Genomic DNA, 16,925 nt, shown 5'->3' on the forward strand with positions numbered 1-16,925 from the left:
GCAAAGCTAATACCCACTCACTTCATCCCCTTTTCCCACTGCAACAGGGAGACTGGAAGTTTAGAATGTGACCTCTGCTTCCAGATAATGAAATCAGAAAAAAGGCACTTCAGAGTAGCTTCCCCTCTTCCAACAGCAAGAACCAGAATGCACAGCAGTTACGTCCTGCAGGATTTTCAGCAACGATACATCCAACAAACACCTACTCCTGCAGAGGTTCCCATGCTCTGAAGCACATTCTGCACCAACACCATTCCCATCAGTAATCCCCAAATTGATATTATGCATTGCTCTTCCCCCCCCATCAGTTAAACTTTTGATGTTCTGTGAGCACGATGCCTTGTTAAAGGTAAGGATTGACACTGGTTCATGCAGACTAAGGCATGGGAATCATGAGATGTAGCTCAGTAACCTCAAGCTGAGAAAGTAAATGAAAATCAGCTTCCACATTCTAACAGCTCATCTGCTTAACTAATTGATTATAGCAATCAGAACAATCTGAAAATTGCTTAATCTATTTAATATCTCTGATTCTTTGGCGGCTGAACTGTAAAACATCATCAGTATTTGTGAAAGCATGGTCTTGAATTTGATATATGTTGTCTATGGGGCCTACAGCACCAAACTAACTGCTCATGTATTAAGCACTAAGTTCAGGTCTAAAGCAAGATCAAGGTCTTATATCAGCTTGTTAAGTGATCCAGATTTTTTTTTTAAATTCACTGGGCACTGAAGGAAAAACTGTGGCCTTCTACAGGCTCCAGAGGAGCAGCACTGTAAAGTAAAATAATATCTTCAATTTAATAAAGCACTTACACAAAATTAAAGGGTAACAGCTTCTTAAGATTAAGCACCTGAGTACTTTGAAGATTCAAGCCATTTGAACAAAACAATTCTTCAAACTAATGTAAGTGTATATTCCTTTTGCTCAGCATCTTAAATGTGTAGAAAAGTCTTGAAATTTAAGGGAGCCTGTCACACTCTCCCTTCAATTTCTTACAACTCTGACAAATATTTATGTATGAACTATGGTTTTTCATGCAAGGTATCTGCTTTAAAGCAGGTCTGCTTTTTTCAGCTGAAATTTTAAACAAATATATACATACTAAAACAAACAAACAAACAACCCCCCCAAGAAGATGGCTTTTTTTTTTCCTGAAGTGATTATATGGAAAATTCACTGCTTTGCTACGTTGAAAAAAATCTCCCCCCTTACTTGGACAAATTAAATGCTCTCAGATTTTGTTTCCTACAAGGAATAGGGGAGTTCCCTTTCAGGAGATTTCTCAGGACAAAAAAAAAAAAAAAAAAAGATGGTCAAATTACAACTGAAAATTCACCAAACAAAAACTAGCCACTTTAAAAAATCATTACAGAAAAACCCAAACAACATAATAAACTCAAAGCTCAACAACAGGCACCTGCTGAAATTTATGCAGCTAAAGTTTCCAAAACAACCTTCTTTGTAGGTGGTTTTTTTCCCCCAGCCTTTCACAACACAATGGCTCCAGAAACCAAACCAGATTAGGAAATCTATTCACCTTATTCACCACCACCTTCTCCCCCTGCCATGTGTCCCAGCCTCTACATCCTAGTTCATTGCCTTTTCAGTGTAGAACTGCTCACAGGGCCAGCATTACACAATCCTTTGTGTTTTCTTCCACTTTTAGGGGCATTATTTCGGTGATATTCTTCACAGAATAGCCCCACATCAATTGCACCTGTGCAAAAAAAACAGGATCAGGGAAAAGGAATTGCCTCAATCACTGCAGAGGAAGAGTTACTGCTTTTGGGACCAGAATTTATACCCATTTTCCCTACAACTTCCTGCCACACATCCTCCACCCCAGGACTGCCTGAGGTTTGGTCAGACTTGTAGTTCAGGCTCACAGCTATCCCGGGTACAGACTATATCCACCATCCTCTTCCATGGGTGCACAGTCTGTATCCAACATCCATGATTCCCAGGACCTTCAGAGTGTCCTAACAGCATGGATGCTAACTAAGAGAGTGGATGCTACCTGCCTCAAATGCAGAGGAGACAAAACCCAGGTGAGTGGAGTTGATTTGGGCAAAGGAGCAGCAGAAGGTCCCATTCCCTAAATCCTCTGCCACCATTTAACCAGAGGCTCCATGACCTTGTCGTGCATCAGCCTCGGAATGTGTATTTTAGGAGTCCTCATAATCCAATGGGAGCTATCAAATGATGGCAAACAGCCATGCAAAGAGGTTTTTCCAGCCAGCCACTGAGGGAAGAGCCATGGGAACAGCAGGGAATGTGCCGAGGGACAGGTGAGCTCCGAGCTGAGGATGGAGGCCAGGAAAGAGGTGGAGAAAAAGAAAGGCAAAGGGAAATCTGAGAGCTAGTTTGACTTGAAGACAGAACTCAAATGAAAAGAGCAATAAAGGGTATTCAGAGCTTACAGCTGCCAGTTCTCCAGTCCCAGAAGTCTTGCTGGGTAACTCTCTCCCTGAGAGAGAAGACAGGGGAAGGAAACGTGAATAAAATAATAGAAAGTCCACAAGGAGAGGACAAAAGAGAAGTAGGATTTGCAGTAAGAAAGTGACAAGGTTAAAAGAGAGCTGAGGAACAGAATATACAAGACAACACAGTGAAGACTGCAAGGAAAAGGGATTGCACCAGAAGGTGACAGGTGGGAAAACAAGGAAAAACAGACAGCGTCTGGCAGATGGATAAAGAATGAAGACAGAAGAATGAAGACCCTTACCTACTGAACTTAGTGCATTTTATTTATGCCCCTTCAGCTTATTATCATTTTCCTGGTAGATAACTCACACTTTATAGCTGGGGGAAAGCAGAAGTTCCTCCTAAATACCAAGTTCACATCACCACAGGAGGCCACCCTGGGTTCTGCAGCTCAGCAACTGTCGAGACTGATGAAATTTTATGATACTTATAAGTTCCCAGAGTATCCACAGACCATCCAGCAGATAGGGAGCTTATCAACTATTTAGAGAAGTGTCCTTGGAAAAAAAACATATTTTTTCCAGAGTGAGAATCACACATAATGCTGTTGAAGAATGGGGCCGTATTTCTAGTGTTGTGGATTTGTTTATGCAAAATACAGTTATATTTCTATCTGAGAAGCATTTCTGGGGAGAAAAAAAAAATAAAATCGGAATGGATTTTCTTTTTCTAAGTAAAAATGGAAGATTTCCAAAGTGGACCACCGGGGGAGCTGTTCACTGAAGCAGCATTATGGGCTGGCAGAAAGCAAGAGGTAGAACAGAATAGGGGAGAAAAGGGAGAGGATAAAACAAAAGGGTGTGTGTGACACATAGGGACTGATGGCCCTGTGAGAAGATAAATGGGTCATGTCAGCCCAGCTAAGGGATATTCTGCTTTTATGGGATAAACTACTGAACAAAGTTGGAAAACTAAAGCAATTGGAATAAACAAATAAAATCAAGGCTCAACTCTGACCAAAACAAAAGCTCTATTCACTGAAGAAGCATGAAGGAGAAAAAAAGAAAAAGTTATCATAAGCTGTTAATTCACTTAGGCTGTAATAAAATTCTGCTTTAATAGAGAATGTTCTCAGGAGTATTTTCTTACTTCTTCTCAGCTTCTCCATCTCCTAAGAAAGCTCATTCCCTGAAGCAAATTAGAAAACTGGCAAGTCAGAATTGAGTATTAAATGGTACCAGACAATTTAAAAAGAAAAAAAGCACGGATATAGAACACCTCAGAATTTAATTCTGGGAAACACGAAACCAAAAATTATGCATCAAGCTACCCTACAAGTACGTAGGACCTAAACCAGCATCACAGACTTGTAGCAACAGGTCTCATCCAGCCATGAGGGGAGGGTGACATGAAGTACAATATCTGACATTAATACCATCTGTTAAGGTGTTGCAGCTCTAGAAAGCAGCTCCAGTGTCTAATACCCACCACAGATCTCATTCAGGGAAATCAAGGGTGTCCTTGAAAGAATTAATTCACCTTCAACTGCAACTATAAGAATGATCAATCAGGAAGGAGTCACTTAAGCTGCCTTGTTCAGTGGCATCGCTGTCACTCTGCAGAGACAGACAGAACAAGTCTCAGCTCCCCAGAGCTGTGCAAGCATCAGGATGCCCAAATTCCAGAAACCAAAGGACACCCAGCTCTCACATGACATCACTGATGAAGATGGTCCACTTCAGAATGAATTGCTGAGAGTGGATTGATAGGACAGCACAGAGCTCTCAAAAGAAATGGGATCACTGCTCCATTTAAAAGACATCCAGAAGCCCCTTACTCACTTATCCCTGCAGACAAGAGGGGGCTTTAGTGGAAGATACAGGATCAGGAGGTGAGAAATGAGAAGTCTGAGATACCCTGTACTGTTTCCAGGCTGATTGATTCAGAGAGCAGCCCTCTCACAATATTTGGGTTCATTTTTGAAAGGCATGAGAAGAACACAGCAGGTATTTCAAATACCGTAGTAAAATGAAAATCCAATGTGTCAGACCATGAATGAGCTTCCCAAGAAAATGAAAGATTTTCTGAATTCAAAATTACTGAAGATGGTAACAGCTAGTTTATCTATACAGTTTCTGATTCAAGTGCAATGAGCTATCATTTTAAACTTCAGTATATTGCTTTAAACACTGTTAGTAGTTTAAATTTTGGCTTAGGGATGCTACTGTACCTGCAGCATAAAGATAATCCTTGTGGTTCCCTTCCAACCCAGCACATTCTGTGAATTCCGTGTGACAGATTCGAGAGTCTCAAATTTGCCAAAGTAAGAAATTCACCATCCTGCCGTTTCCACAAAATTAGAATTCCTAGTTCAGAAAAGGGCTTTTAGTTGGCAGTTAAGAGGTGATCTGTGCAGAACTCTGTGCTTTTCTGTCTGCAGCAACAGGTCATGTCAGACACAAAGTCAGGCATCACAGAGCATCAATGGAAATAACAAAATCTAGGGATATCAATGAAAGGGTTTTTCCAGATACAGCATTGAGTTTTTCTCATCCACTGTACGCAGAGAAATATTAGGAATTATGGTAAAAGTCTAGGAGATTAGGAGATGCCTTGCTAAATTGGTTGGACATCTTCCAAAAACTTACTTCAGCTCAGCAGCCTTTAAATGAGCACTGGGGGTCAGAAAGGACAATTGATATGTGTTTCCAAATGGGCATATGAGGAATATAACCTGCTGTGAGGCTGGATATACCTGTGATTGAGGCAGGAATGGTTTATCTTATTTTGAGATCATGTTTAAAGCCAGTGAGGTGCCATTCATGGGGTAACCAGGAATAACAGCCCTCATTGCAGGTTACCACGACCACCTGCCTGTTTATCTGGAATGACTATTTACATTAGGAACAGAACTGCAAATACATCAACATGTGGCAAACTTGCATAACTAGAACTGCACAGGCCCACTGAGCCAGCAGACCAGCAGAGCTGCTGCTGCTGCTGATACAGCACAAATTTCCAATGTGAGCAGGAATGTGAAGATCACCCTCTCAGGGCAGACTTGACCAAGATACTTTTCCATGGTATGTGTATGTTGCCCTCAGCAAGAAGTCCATCAAAAAAATTATGAAGCTTCACAGCAGGAAAAATAATTAAAACAAAAAGTACAGCTAAAAACCGTGAACATTCCTGTACAAAAAGTAACATGGTAACACCTGTGTGTGATCAATTATTAAAAGAACTGAAGGAGAGTTATGCAAATACTATGAAAGACAGAAGGAAAAACACACTCCTAGAGGAAAATCACAGTCAATAAGGGAAATCTCAGAGTAGAGTTTTGCAATCCAGAAGCAACAGGTCCCAGCGAACTGTCTTAAGAAAAAATCCCATCCACCCACTCACATCCTCTACACCCTGTAGAGAAATGGTCCTACATGTAAGGTATAATCCAAAAGAAAAAAACACCTATAGCTAGAGCAACTCATTGGCATTACAGTCACACTGAGGATAGAGTAGGGTAAGGAAAAAAACCCATTTAAAATAATGTTAATGCAGTAACTGGATATAAAACGGGCACAGATAAACATCAACGAAAAATTACACAGAGTATTTCAACCATTAATGAGGTGAGGGTTTCGAGTAGCCAGAGTAGCAGCATTGGCAAAAAAAACTTCCTAAAAACTAGGTTTAAGAGCTAAACCTCTTCATAAACTGCTCAGTGACAGAGTACCCCACAACAGCTGACACACACTGCACTGGAGAGAGAGAAGGGCCACCAAGGCACAAGGAACGCCAGGACTTGGAATCCTTTTGAACCCTCTGGAATTTCCACTGCTTTGACACTGTTTTCCAGCTCATGATTTTACTGAGATACCAACCTGTGGGGAAGCCAAAAGTCAACGCAGAGAAGGTAAGGACAAAGACCTAAGGAGCGTGAAGATGACTGCATTTGAGGTACTGAATAAAATCACAACAGGGAAGATTTCCTAGCCAAGTGAATAAATTAATTATCAATTAATGGATTTTATATATTGAATAGAAACAGAGACTTGAAAGCAATTATTTTTTTAAAGATCACCTGAGCTGGACACCTCATTCTGTCCTATGAAAAGGCCAGGCAGAGAATTTGTTTTCAAAGGATATTGAACACATATATTATGTGATACGGGAAAACATCATGACAATGCTGACCACAAGGCTTTACAAAGCACAGGGAAAAAAAAGAAAAAAGCTATATACTGAAATCTACAGGGGGAAGCAGGAGACAGGCCACAGGAAAAATGAGGAACTCTTCTCTTTGGAGAAACAACAGTGCTCTGTGGAAAGAAAACAGGTCAGCTGGTTCAGGCAACAAGGCTCACCAGAAAATAAAATAAAGAAAAAATATAAGGTAGATTTGTCTGACAACAAGTCATCCACAATCCTCAGAACCTCTGGAGAAACCGAGGCCAAAAGACATTCTGAGAGAAAAGCAAAGTTCGGAAAGAAATTCCCTGCTAAAGGAATTTAACAGGTTGTCAAGAAAATGTTTCATTTACGTAGAATTGCTGGTAGACCACGCCACGGGTCCTTAAAGAAATGGTTTTGTCTTATGTATTTCTCCCCACCCTTTAGCTCACAGCAGCAAAACACACATAAAATCCTGCCCAAGTGGCTGGGCTCCACATTTACTGCATTGACCTGAAGATCCCACTCCTTAGAAAAACTATAAATAAATACACAAGAGCACACAAATACATATTCACATGCTGGACACGTTTCCACAAGTATGTGCTCTGTTGTTTTTCTAAAACCTAAGACTCATCAAAAAAAAAAAATGTTATTTCCCATACTCTACTCCCTTTCTCCAAAAATGGATTTCAAGTGAACAAAAGCAATATTTAAGACTGATGTTTAAAATAAACAAACATGGACACATTTCTAAATTAATTGCAGTGCCTCAGTACAACCTCAACTAAAATTTATCAGAATTATTTTGATCATGTAGTATAATTCCTTTAAGCTCACTATACTGCATAAATTGCAATTCTGCTTGTTTAGTAAAATCTGGTTGCATGGGAGAGCCTGGAGGTATAAGTGAGTTAGTTATGCTATATAGAATGTTCTTCAGACATGAAACAATACAGGTAGATTGCTACAGACATAGCTAAAGAAGCACATCATCTCTAAAAATGTTATCTTTTTCTCACAGGTAACTAGTTTCAGTGATCAAAAGGCTTATTTAGAAAAGCCCAGTTACAAACTCTGAGAATCATTTAACGACCCAGCTTTGGTTTCGGCACCACAAAGACCATCCAGTGGATTTCATTTTTTATTAATGAAATAATATGAAATAAATTACCTTTATCTTAAACAAATTATCTTTATCTTAAAAGGTAATTTTTAATGGCTGATCACTGAAGTTGTCTTGTGACAGAACACTAAATACCCATCCACGAAGTTAGCCTGTTTATTTCTGTAGGTTTTGAATACTTAACCTCAAGAGGGAAAATAAACCCATCCTACATTATACAGCAGGCCTGAGGCAGATCTCAGATCTGCCACTGACTTGTGTGACCTTTCCTTTTAATTATGAGCTTACTCATTTATGAAAAGGACATAATAATACCTGCCCTACACTGAATGTACATAACTTCAGCTACTTCGTGCTTCAAAGTACTTTGGGATTAACAGGTACTACACAAATTAACAGGTACTACACAACTAATTTAAAACAAGCTCCAGATAGGAAGCATTCAAAAACACTTCAAGCTTTCCACTTATCCAAAAGTGTGATATTAATTACAAACTTGAGACAGACAGCTGATGCAAAATCTTTAGAACTGGTAACATAATATTGTAAAAAGGGTTATATATCAGGCAGAGTGATACCTGGTTCAGACAGCTTGTGTTCATTTACCTGACTAATGCTGAATGTCCATGCAGAATATGTTACAGGTTGCCCCACTTCACTTTACTTATCAGACACTGATTCTATGAGTTTGATATCAGACACAGAATTTCCATTATTCTGTACATCACTGCAAAGAGGAATTTTGGCTTTTACTGCTTACTGAGTTCTCTTTTTTAATTTTTACAAAGCCAAGGTAAGTCAGGCAAAGAGATGTATGTATATTAAATAAGCATGAGTGTAAAATATGTGTATTAAATAAGCATGAGTATAAGCAGTGTCTACCATTAAACAGAGCTTAACAACTAAAACATGAATAGTTAAAGCTTAAGGAAACTCCTGATGTGCGAAACCAACACAAGTACCAGAGCTGAGAGTGCTGTAACATCACAGCTGGGGCCTTGAGTTTCCTCAGAGTTCTGTAGCTCTTTCCCTGGAAGGGATGAGGAGAGGAAGAAGGGGTGCTGAATGATTCTCCTGTTTGCAAGGAAGATAATCTGGTTTCCAAATGAACAGCAGCTCAGAGCAGCAAGAGGTGGACAGTAAGAATTTGTCTCTGTCAATTTAAGCCCAAGACAGAAAAATATGACAACCACAAAAATGCTTCATGAGGGCACTTGAACAAACACTTTGGAAGTCCATGGAGAATAATATGTGGTTTCAAATTTTTGTAGACTTCAGCAAAGTCATTTCTAGGTCTTTAATCTTTTTAATGGACTGGCTATAAACATTTTTTTTAAAGTTTCATTCTGGCATAGAAAGAGAGAGACTTGGAAGGAAAATTTTTATACCTGCTAAGCACCTACAAGTAGGAAAAATAATATTCTTGCATCTTTTATTTGTAAGGCTGTGATTACAATATTCATTCTATTGACCAGAGAATCTCTCTGCTGAGATTCAATAGACAAGATGGGGGACAAAATCTGAAATATGAGTGTACACAGTGCCTAATAAAACATGCTAGGTCTTTCTCAATTACAACAGGGCATATAAAAGTAAAACAACATTTTTTTTAAAGTCTGTATAAGCACAATAATCTGAAATACTTCCTTTTAAAACAGTGTACCGCAGATTAGAAATACATGATCATGACACATTCATAAGAGTCAAAGAGATACAAGTTCCAAGGTCCTGGTCGAGGAGATGCAGAAAAGCACCTACTGTAACTTGCCTGGGGAGAACGGAGGCCAGCCCAGGGGGTGATCCAGGGGCCCATCCCATCCCATCCCGGCCCATCCCGCGGCCGCGCCCCCCTTTTTTAATTTTATTTTTCAAAGTAGGCTGGCGGGCACGACGTTTGCGGTGCCAGACAATTAGCAAGAGCAGCAGGGGGATGCTTGCCAATAAACACCCAGATTTGAGGTTAAGCAGCTGTAAATCTGCATTAATCGTTTCAGGAATTCAGCTATTTACAAAAGCTTTTAAAGAGCAAACAAATAAGAGAAGGGAGGGGAGGAGAGATAGGAGAGGAGCCGATCTGTCCGTACCTTCACACTGCTTCCCTTCCCCTTTATAGCCCGGCTTGCAGATGCATTTGTAGGATTTCGGTGTGTTCTGACAGATGGCATCGATGTGACAGTCATCCGTGGCTTCCGCGCACTCGTCAACATCTGGAAGTACAGAACGAACCCCAAGGGGACAGATAAGGAGGGAGACCTGAGACACAACACCAGGGATAGAAACTCCCCTTGGAGCTGTTAGCCCGCCTGCCTTCCCAGTGTCATCCTGGAAATGGGAACATCTGAGGTCAGATAACTGAACCTGCCAACGTGATGTTCTCCTCAGGTCGTTTATAAGCACTGCTCCATCGAGCCTCAGGGACTGGCTCTCACATTCCCACATTAGGAAATCCTTAGACACTAAAAATTAAGCTTCTGCTGTACAGGTCTGGTACTGGAGACCCTTGGTAAAAAAACCAGTGTTTAAATGACCTATAAGAGGAGAGAAAAAGACCATTGGTGTGTTCCAGCAGAGAGATTTTCCTAATTTATAAAGATAGACTCTAGTTTAAATAAACTCTGCTGGTTGGGGAATTAGAAAAAGAAATATTTGAACACCAAAACCCCATTAATACTTTTTACTAAGAGGCAAAAAAAAAAAAATAAACGGCAGACCATATGAAACTTGGTAAGTCAGTGCGGAGGAAAGCAACCTGCAATAACATCATCTACTTGGACTAAAACTCATTTAGGAGGAAGAAAGTCCCAGCAGTCTCCCCGGCCCCTGCTCTGGAAAGGGGGCAGCCAGACCGCTTGTTTTCAGGGTAGGAAGCCTTTACAAACATTTCAGTGACGGGCATTCGGATTTAAAGAGGATGGGGAGGGAGGAGGATGAGTGAGAGAGACTCGGTAATCGTGGGAATGTTAATGAAGTGAACGTAGGAGGGGAAAAAGAAAAAAAAAAAAGGGAAAAAGCAGCAGCTCTGACCTATTCAGGGATGGGGTGTGCTGCTAACAGGGGAACATTTAAAGCCCTGCCTAACCTGCCCTGCCCCCCGTAGTGCCCACAGACGGTCCCCCACCACCGCCGGGGGAGGCGATGCCGCCCCCGCCCTGGGGACACCGGGCGGGCAGGGTCGTGTCGACAGCTCACCTCACGGGGATTGCCTCCCCATTTCACGCCAGAGCCACACCTGGGGCTCCCGGGAGGAGACAGGCAGGCAGGGGAGCGCGCTGCCTAGGGGATGGAGCGGAGCACAGCCTGCCCTTTATGCCCAGGCAGGACCGAGGGCACCGGGGGAGTCGCGGGGGGACATCCAGCGAGAAACATGTGCGGCTGGTTTCATGCCAGCGAGATTAACAGTTCCTCCAAAAAGGTGCACTAAAGTGAAAAGGACTTTACTGTCAGCTCGAAATCCTAACGCTAATTGTTTCAGAAGTGCTCACTCAGCCATCTCCAGTGATAACACACGGATCCTTCAAAGTCACCGGGGACAGGAGGGGGCTGTTTGGAGAGGGGAGGATAAGCAGACATTGTGGCATGGCACGCAGCAGAGAACTTGTCTGGGAGGTGCAGACCGGGGCGGCCCCGCGGGGCACCTCTGGGATCCCAGCAAGAGAATTCCCCGGACTCTGTATTGTTGTGGGGGATTTTTTTGTCTTTTTTCTTTCTTTTTTTCTAAAAAAAAGGGGAACAGCGCAATAAGCGCCGTGATTTTAAGGAGAAACGCAGGGCTGCTGTAATCTGTTCCCTTCTTTCTTGTCCGTTCGTTTATTTTAACCGCCGAGCCGGTTCAGATCTAGCCATGATTTACGTGAATTAGCTTAGGGGGTCCGAGGGTGTTGCCTGGATCAGGCAGAGATTCAGTCAAGCACAAAAAGAAAAGAAGTTTTTTGGGGGGTTGGTTTTTGTTTTACTTCTTTTTTTTTAAATGCTTTGGTTCATACTTTTGAGTCATTAAACCGGCACCCATCTCCCATCAAGATCAGCAAGAGTGACAGCTGGACTCTTTATAATGCCGTCAAAAATTCAAACTGCATTGAGCCAAGGGGGACATTTCACAGCAACCAGAGGATGCCTGGGAGTCAGGCGTGAATGCCAATGAGTCAAATGAAAGGGCAAAACCAAATATGAGCCCTTGCTCTGCTCCACATCTCACATTGCGTTTCTCGGACTTTAGGAACTTCTACGCTGACTTCGTTCATTTTGCTGCATTCAGACTCCTCTATCTGAAGGATTTTTACACGCATCCCCCTCCCAACCCCTCCCCGCTCGTACTTCACCTTAAAGGATTACTTCTAGCACAACTTCAGAGACTGCATACACATCTTTCAAGAAATCACTTTGGGCTTACAAACATTCCTAGACAGACAGAGCTAGGAGGAGGGTGTTCGATTTTTCGGAGTGGTTTTTTTTTTTTAAGGCAAAGATTTAGTATCATTGCTGCTATTAAACAGAGTGTAAGAAACGCCAGGTCTTCGGGTTAATGCGCAGACAGGGAAAACCTGTGAAGATATCTCAGGGCTCAGCACAGACTTATCTCGCAGGCACTTAAGCAAAGTAACTTTTTCTTCCCCATCTCTTCCCCTGCACAAGTCCCTCGGCTCCGGCTGTGTCAGACACGCGAGAAAACGCCTCCCCACCCCAACTTCCAACACCCCCGGGCGTTGGAAACGACCCTCCCCTCGGCACCTTACAGCGGGGCGAGAGCGGCGCGTAGAAACAGGCGGACAGACAGACAGACAGACACGGTTCCCCCCCGGGGGCCGCCGCGGAGGAGCTCCCCCTTCCCCCCCCCCCCCCCGCCCCGCTTCTCCTTACCTGCGCCCCCGCTGCCTCCCGCCAACCTGCCGGCCCAGGCGAGGGCGAAAAGCAAACAGCAGCGGCGCGCAAAGCAAACAGTGCCCATGATAACGATGCGCTGGCGGCGCGGGAGCGCGATAAGGGACGCGCCGGGGCGGCCGCGGAGCCGGCGGCGCTGACGCCCGCACAGCGCCCCGCTGATTCGCCGCGGAGCCGCCGCGGGGCGGGGACGGGCGGGACGGCGCGGGCAGGGCCGCCCACGGGGAGGGCGCGCTGCGGGACAAGCGGGCGTCCCGCCGGCCCGGGGGATGCCCGCCGAGGGGCCGGGGAGCGGCGGGGGACGCGCCGGGAACGGGACGCGCGCGGAGCGGTCCCCGCGGAGGGAGGGCGGGGGGCCGCGGGGACGGGGAGAGAGGGAGGGGTGGGTGGAGGGGTTGACAGAAGGATGGGTTGATGGAGGGATGAATGGACAGAGGGATGGAGGGTTGGGTGGGTGCAGGGATGGGTTGGTGGAGGGATGGATGGACGGAGGGATGGGTGGGTAGAGGGATGGAAGGATGGACGGACAGAGGAATGGAGGGATGGGTGGACGGAGGGATGGATGGACAGAGGGATGGAAGGACAGGCAGGTGGATGGATGAGTGGATGAAGGGATGGATGGACAGAGGGATGAAGGGATGGATGAACAGAGGAATGGAGGGATGGGTGGGTGGAGGGATGGAAGGATGGGTGAGTGGAGAGATGGAGGGATGAATGGAAAGAGGGATGGAAGGATGGGTGGACAGAGGAATGGAAGAATGGGTGGGTGGACAGATGGAGGGATGGGTGAAGGGATAGAGAGGTGGACAGAGGGAGGGAGGCATTAAGGGATGGATGAGTGAGTGGATGGCGGATGAAAGGACAGAGGGATGAGTGGATGTAGGGATGGGTTGTTAGATGGATAGATAGATAGGTGGGTGGATGGATGGGTGGATGAACAGAGGGGTGGATGGGTGAGTGAGTGGAGGGATGGAGGGGTGAGTGGATGGAAGGATGGATGGATGGATGGGATGGAGGAATGGATGGACAGAGGAAGGGATGGGTGGCCCCACACCTCGGGCTGTGAGGGCAGACAGGCCAGCAGACACTGCTGCCCATCTCCTCGGCAACTGCAGGCAGGGATCCTTTCCCCTTTCCCAGGCTCAGGCTAAAACACAATTTTGTTTTGGTTGCCCCTGCCTCCCTCCCAACTTCACCTAACTCCATCCCTGCCTGCCACCAGCCACTGGCCTCCTCCAGAGCTTTGCTGTGGTGACAATTGTCCCTTTCCAGCCCTTCCCCCCATCTCGCTCCTCCAAGTCCTGCTCTGGATCCAACCAGGGCTCTGCAGGTGACCCGTGTGGTCCTGGCCCAGCCCGGGTGGCATGCTCTCCCCAAAATCATCAGGGAAGCTGCACTGCCTGTGCTGCAGTCAGACACGTGAGTGCCATTGTCACCAGCACCCTGGAGGAGAAAATCCATCACTTAAACCCAAACATCAGAAATGTGCCCCCTCAGAGGCAAACTCCGGGACGCTGAAGTCTTCCAGACTGTTTTTAAAGGACTGAAACAGCTTGCAGACGTCCCTTGTGATGTGCCCCCCTATTACCTTTACACCTTTCATTCACAGACACTCCCCCTGCTGAAATGCTTCGCTACTTTAGGTTGTTTCGACTCCTGATTCCCCAGCGAGGCTGTTGTGTGCGACATCCACTCGTCATCCGGAAAATAAACACACCCCGGCACAGCCTTGGATGCCTTTTTGACGAGTTACTCCCAAATGTATGTGCGTTTCAGTACAGTTTTCCCAGAAAGTAGCACTCTTAAGTACCTTTAAGCCTGAAGAGATGGGAAGGAAATGTAAGTAAAGTTGCTCAGCCCGTAGTAAAAGCACAAACCACCGTCCTTATCCTTCGTAAAACTGAACTCTCACTGCACGGTGCCAGAGCTGTTTGCTTTCCGCATGTTTACACCTCGACTTTGGGCATTCCCGGCCTTAATCCTTCAGGGCTGGGGCAGCGGTTATTGCTATTTTAAATCCGGTCCCTTATTTTTTTTGTGTGACTACGCGGAGGTGCAGCGGTGAATTCCATGCCCCAAGCCTTCCCATGGATACGCGGAGCGTTCCTGCCACGGAGGTCCCCAGAGGCATCACCTGGAGCCTTGGAGTGCCACCTAGTGACCTACTTATGGAATGTTGCAGCAGAGCGACCCAAAGGCTTTTCCAAGACTTTGGAAGTATGAGTTTTGTTCTAGGTAAAAAGCAAGGCTAAATCTTCTTCCCTTTTTTTTTTTTTTTATATTTCATAACCGGCTTTGTCATTCTGTTTCATGAAATCACGCTAAAATTTATCACGGGACAAATTGTCCAGAATGTTTCTCTTTCATGAAGGAATTAACTGAAATTGTCTAAAAAATGAACTCTCTCAACTTTTTAAAAAGCCACGGTGCAACAGAGCGGTTTGATAAAGCAACAAAATACTCCCAGCTGCCTCGATGTTCTCTACCACATATTATATGTGTACGTGATATTTCTACCATGAATATATAATTATGCATTTATAGTCTATACAGTACTTCCCCCACCTGTACAGCACTCGGGAAAGGGAGTCACCTTGATCCAAATATTACATTATGGGAAGCACCACCCACGTTTAAGCTCTCTACCAAAGTACTTGAGCTCTGCCTAAGAACCTTTGGGCAGCCTGCAGCAACAGCTTGCATGTTAATTGGCTTCTAATGTTCTTCCATACCATGGAAGGAACTATTCCAATAAAGTAATAACAAAAATTAATAATGAAAGAGGTGTGTTTTATTAGGACCCATCTCTTTATAGAAGGTCCATGAAGAGCTGAATGTCAGGAAAAGGCATAAATAGAAGAGTGGCTGCAGAGCAGCAGCCTTGCCTTCAGAACACCTCTTCCCACAGACACAAACATTCAAAAAATGCTTTGAGAAGACAGAAGAGCATCTGCAGAATTATCTGGTTTCCTGGTTTGCTATTTATGAACACCTGTATATTGGGGCCAGTGCTGCCTCAGGAGGCAACACGAGCTATAGATAGGGCTGTGAATCACAGCAGAGGCTGAACAGCCTGTGCAAACCTGAGCCAATGGCTGTACCTCTGTGTTTCTGTTTCTCTTCCTTCCTTCTGTCCATCCTGTCCATTTACAGGGAGAGCCCATTGCAGCAGGGCCTGTCTTTCACTGTGTTAACACAGCACCTTTCAAAATAACACACTAAACTTACTTTGTCTGTCTCCCCAGTTAGGGCTTTCATGAGGCCAGTGAGACATATCTGACCCCTTTAACTTCAGTTCTTCTCTTTCCCTGAACTGTACTTTGATCATCTGAGAGAAGCCTGACACCCTCAGATGAGGGGACAAGGAGTCCATGTGCCAGAATTTGCGTGGGGAGCAGCTATACTTTGAACCCTGCATCATAAATCTCCAAGCTTTATTTAAATATTTCCTATTAGGAAGAAAGGAGCAACGTAAAACCAGCTCTTCAAAGCATATTTTGCACTTCTACATGTACTTAGGGGAAGCTTTTGAAACTAGAGGCAATGGACATGAACAGCACCACATGCTTAATGCTATATTACTTCTTTCCAGGAAAACACGACATCTAAGTGAGATTACAATCAATTCTGTCTCACTCTCTCATCAGTGAGACAATGTGTGAAACTCCATGGAAGCAGTGGTGAATTTAGATATTCTGGAAAAAAAGAAAAGGTGTGAGCCAGTGCCAAACTTTGAAGAGATACATCAAGTCGTGCTCTAGGACAGCTACTCTCCTATTTCTACTGTGCTGTTACCTTCCTCCAAAACATTTCACCTGCTTCATCCAACTGACCCTCCCCTTTCACTGTTATTGGGAAGAGTAATGGAGTTGTTTTTTTATTTCCTGCTTGAATCATAATGAGCAAGAGGGAAAGATGATAATATTAATGAAGAGATGGAACATACCACCATCACCACAAAGGGTAAAGTAGAGTAGGTCTTCCATTACTGGTACTCACTCCATCCTAGTAAAAGGCATGTTTTGTCAAGATGAAGATTAATCTCAAACAGGTGAAGAAGGACTTGATGCATGAAGAGCTGGATAAAACTTTATAACCTTCATTTTACAGGAGACTGGTTACAGCAGTCTCTCTTAAAATGAATAAGGGATACTTATAAAACCTGCAAGAGAAATTGCACTGAACAAGGTTTTATGTACAACCTGCTCTGAGATGCCACCAACAGGTGGAAGAGGATGACAAGGACTTGTGGAAACATGCAGCTGAAAAGGACACCTCTCTGAAAGTCCTGTTGGAGAACTCTGTTGCCAAAAATCGTGGTGGTGG

The 16,925-nt window shown here is 44.3% G+C and overlaps 1 protein-coding gene across 3 annotated transcripts in view; it reads right to left on the bottom strand.

Annotated features, from left to right (window-relative positions):
- The window catches only part of SCUBE1 (signal peptide, CUB domain and EGF like domain containing 1), a 175,774-nt gene extending 163,091 nt beyond the window's left edge, over positions 1-12,683 (bottom strand). For all 3 annotated transcript variants that reach the window (XM_027693634.1, XM_027693633.1, XM_027693631.1), the window contains exons 1-2: positions 12,579-12,683; positions 9,806-9,928 (exon numbers count right to left, since the gene is read on the bottom strand). In XM_027693634.1, coding sequence (XP_027549435.1) covers positions 9,806-9,928; positions 12,579-12,666 — 211 coding nt within the window. In that variant the 5' untranslated portion in view covers positions 12,667-12,683. The remainder of the gene's footprint in view (positions 1-9,805; positions 9,929-12,578) is intronic.
- Positions 12,684-16,925: the final 4,242 nt, after the last annotated feature.

The sequence above is a fragment of the Neopelma chrysocephalum genome, unplaced genomic scaffold (assembly GCF_003984885.1).
Source record: "Neopelma chrysocephalum unplaced genomic scaffold, ASM398488v2 Primary Assembly neopelma1_92, whole genome shotgun sequence".
NCBI lineage: Eukaryota > Metazoa > Chordata > Aves > Passeriformes > Pipridae > Neopelma > Neopelma chrysocephalum.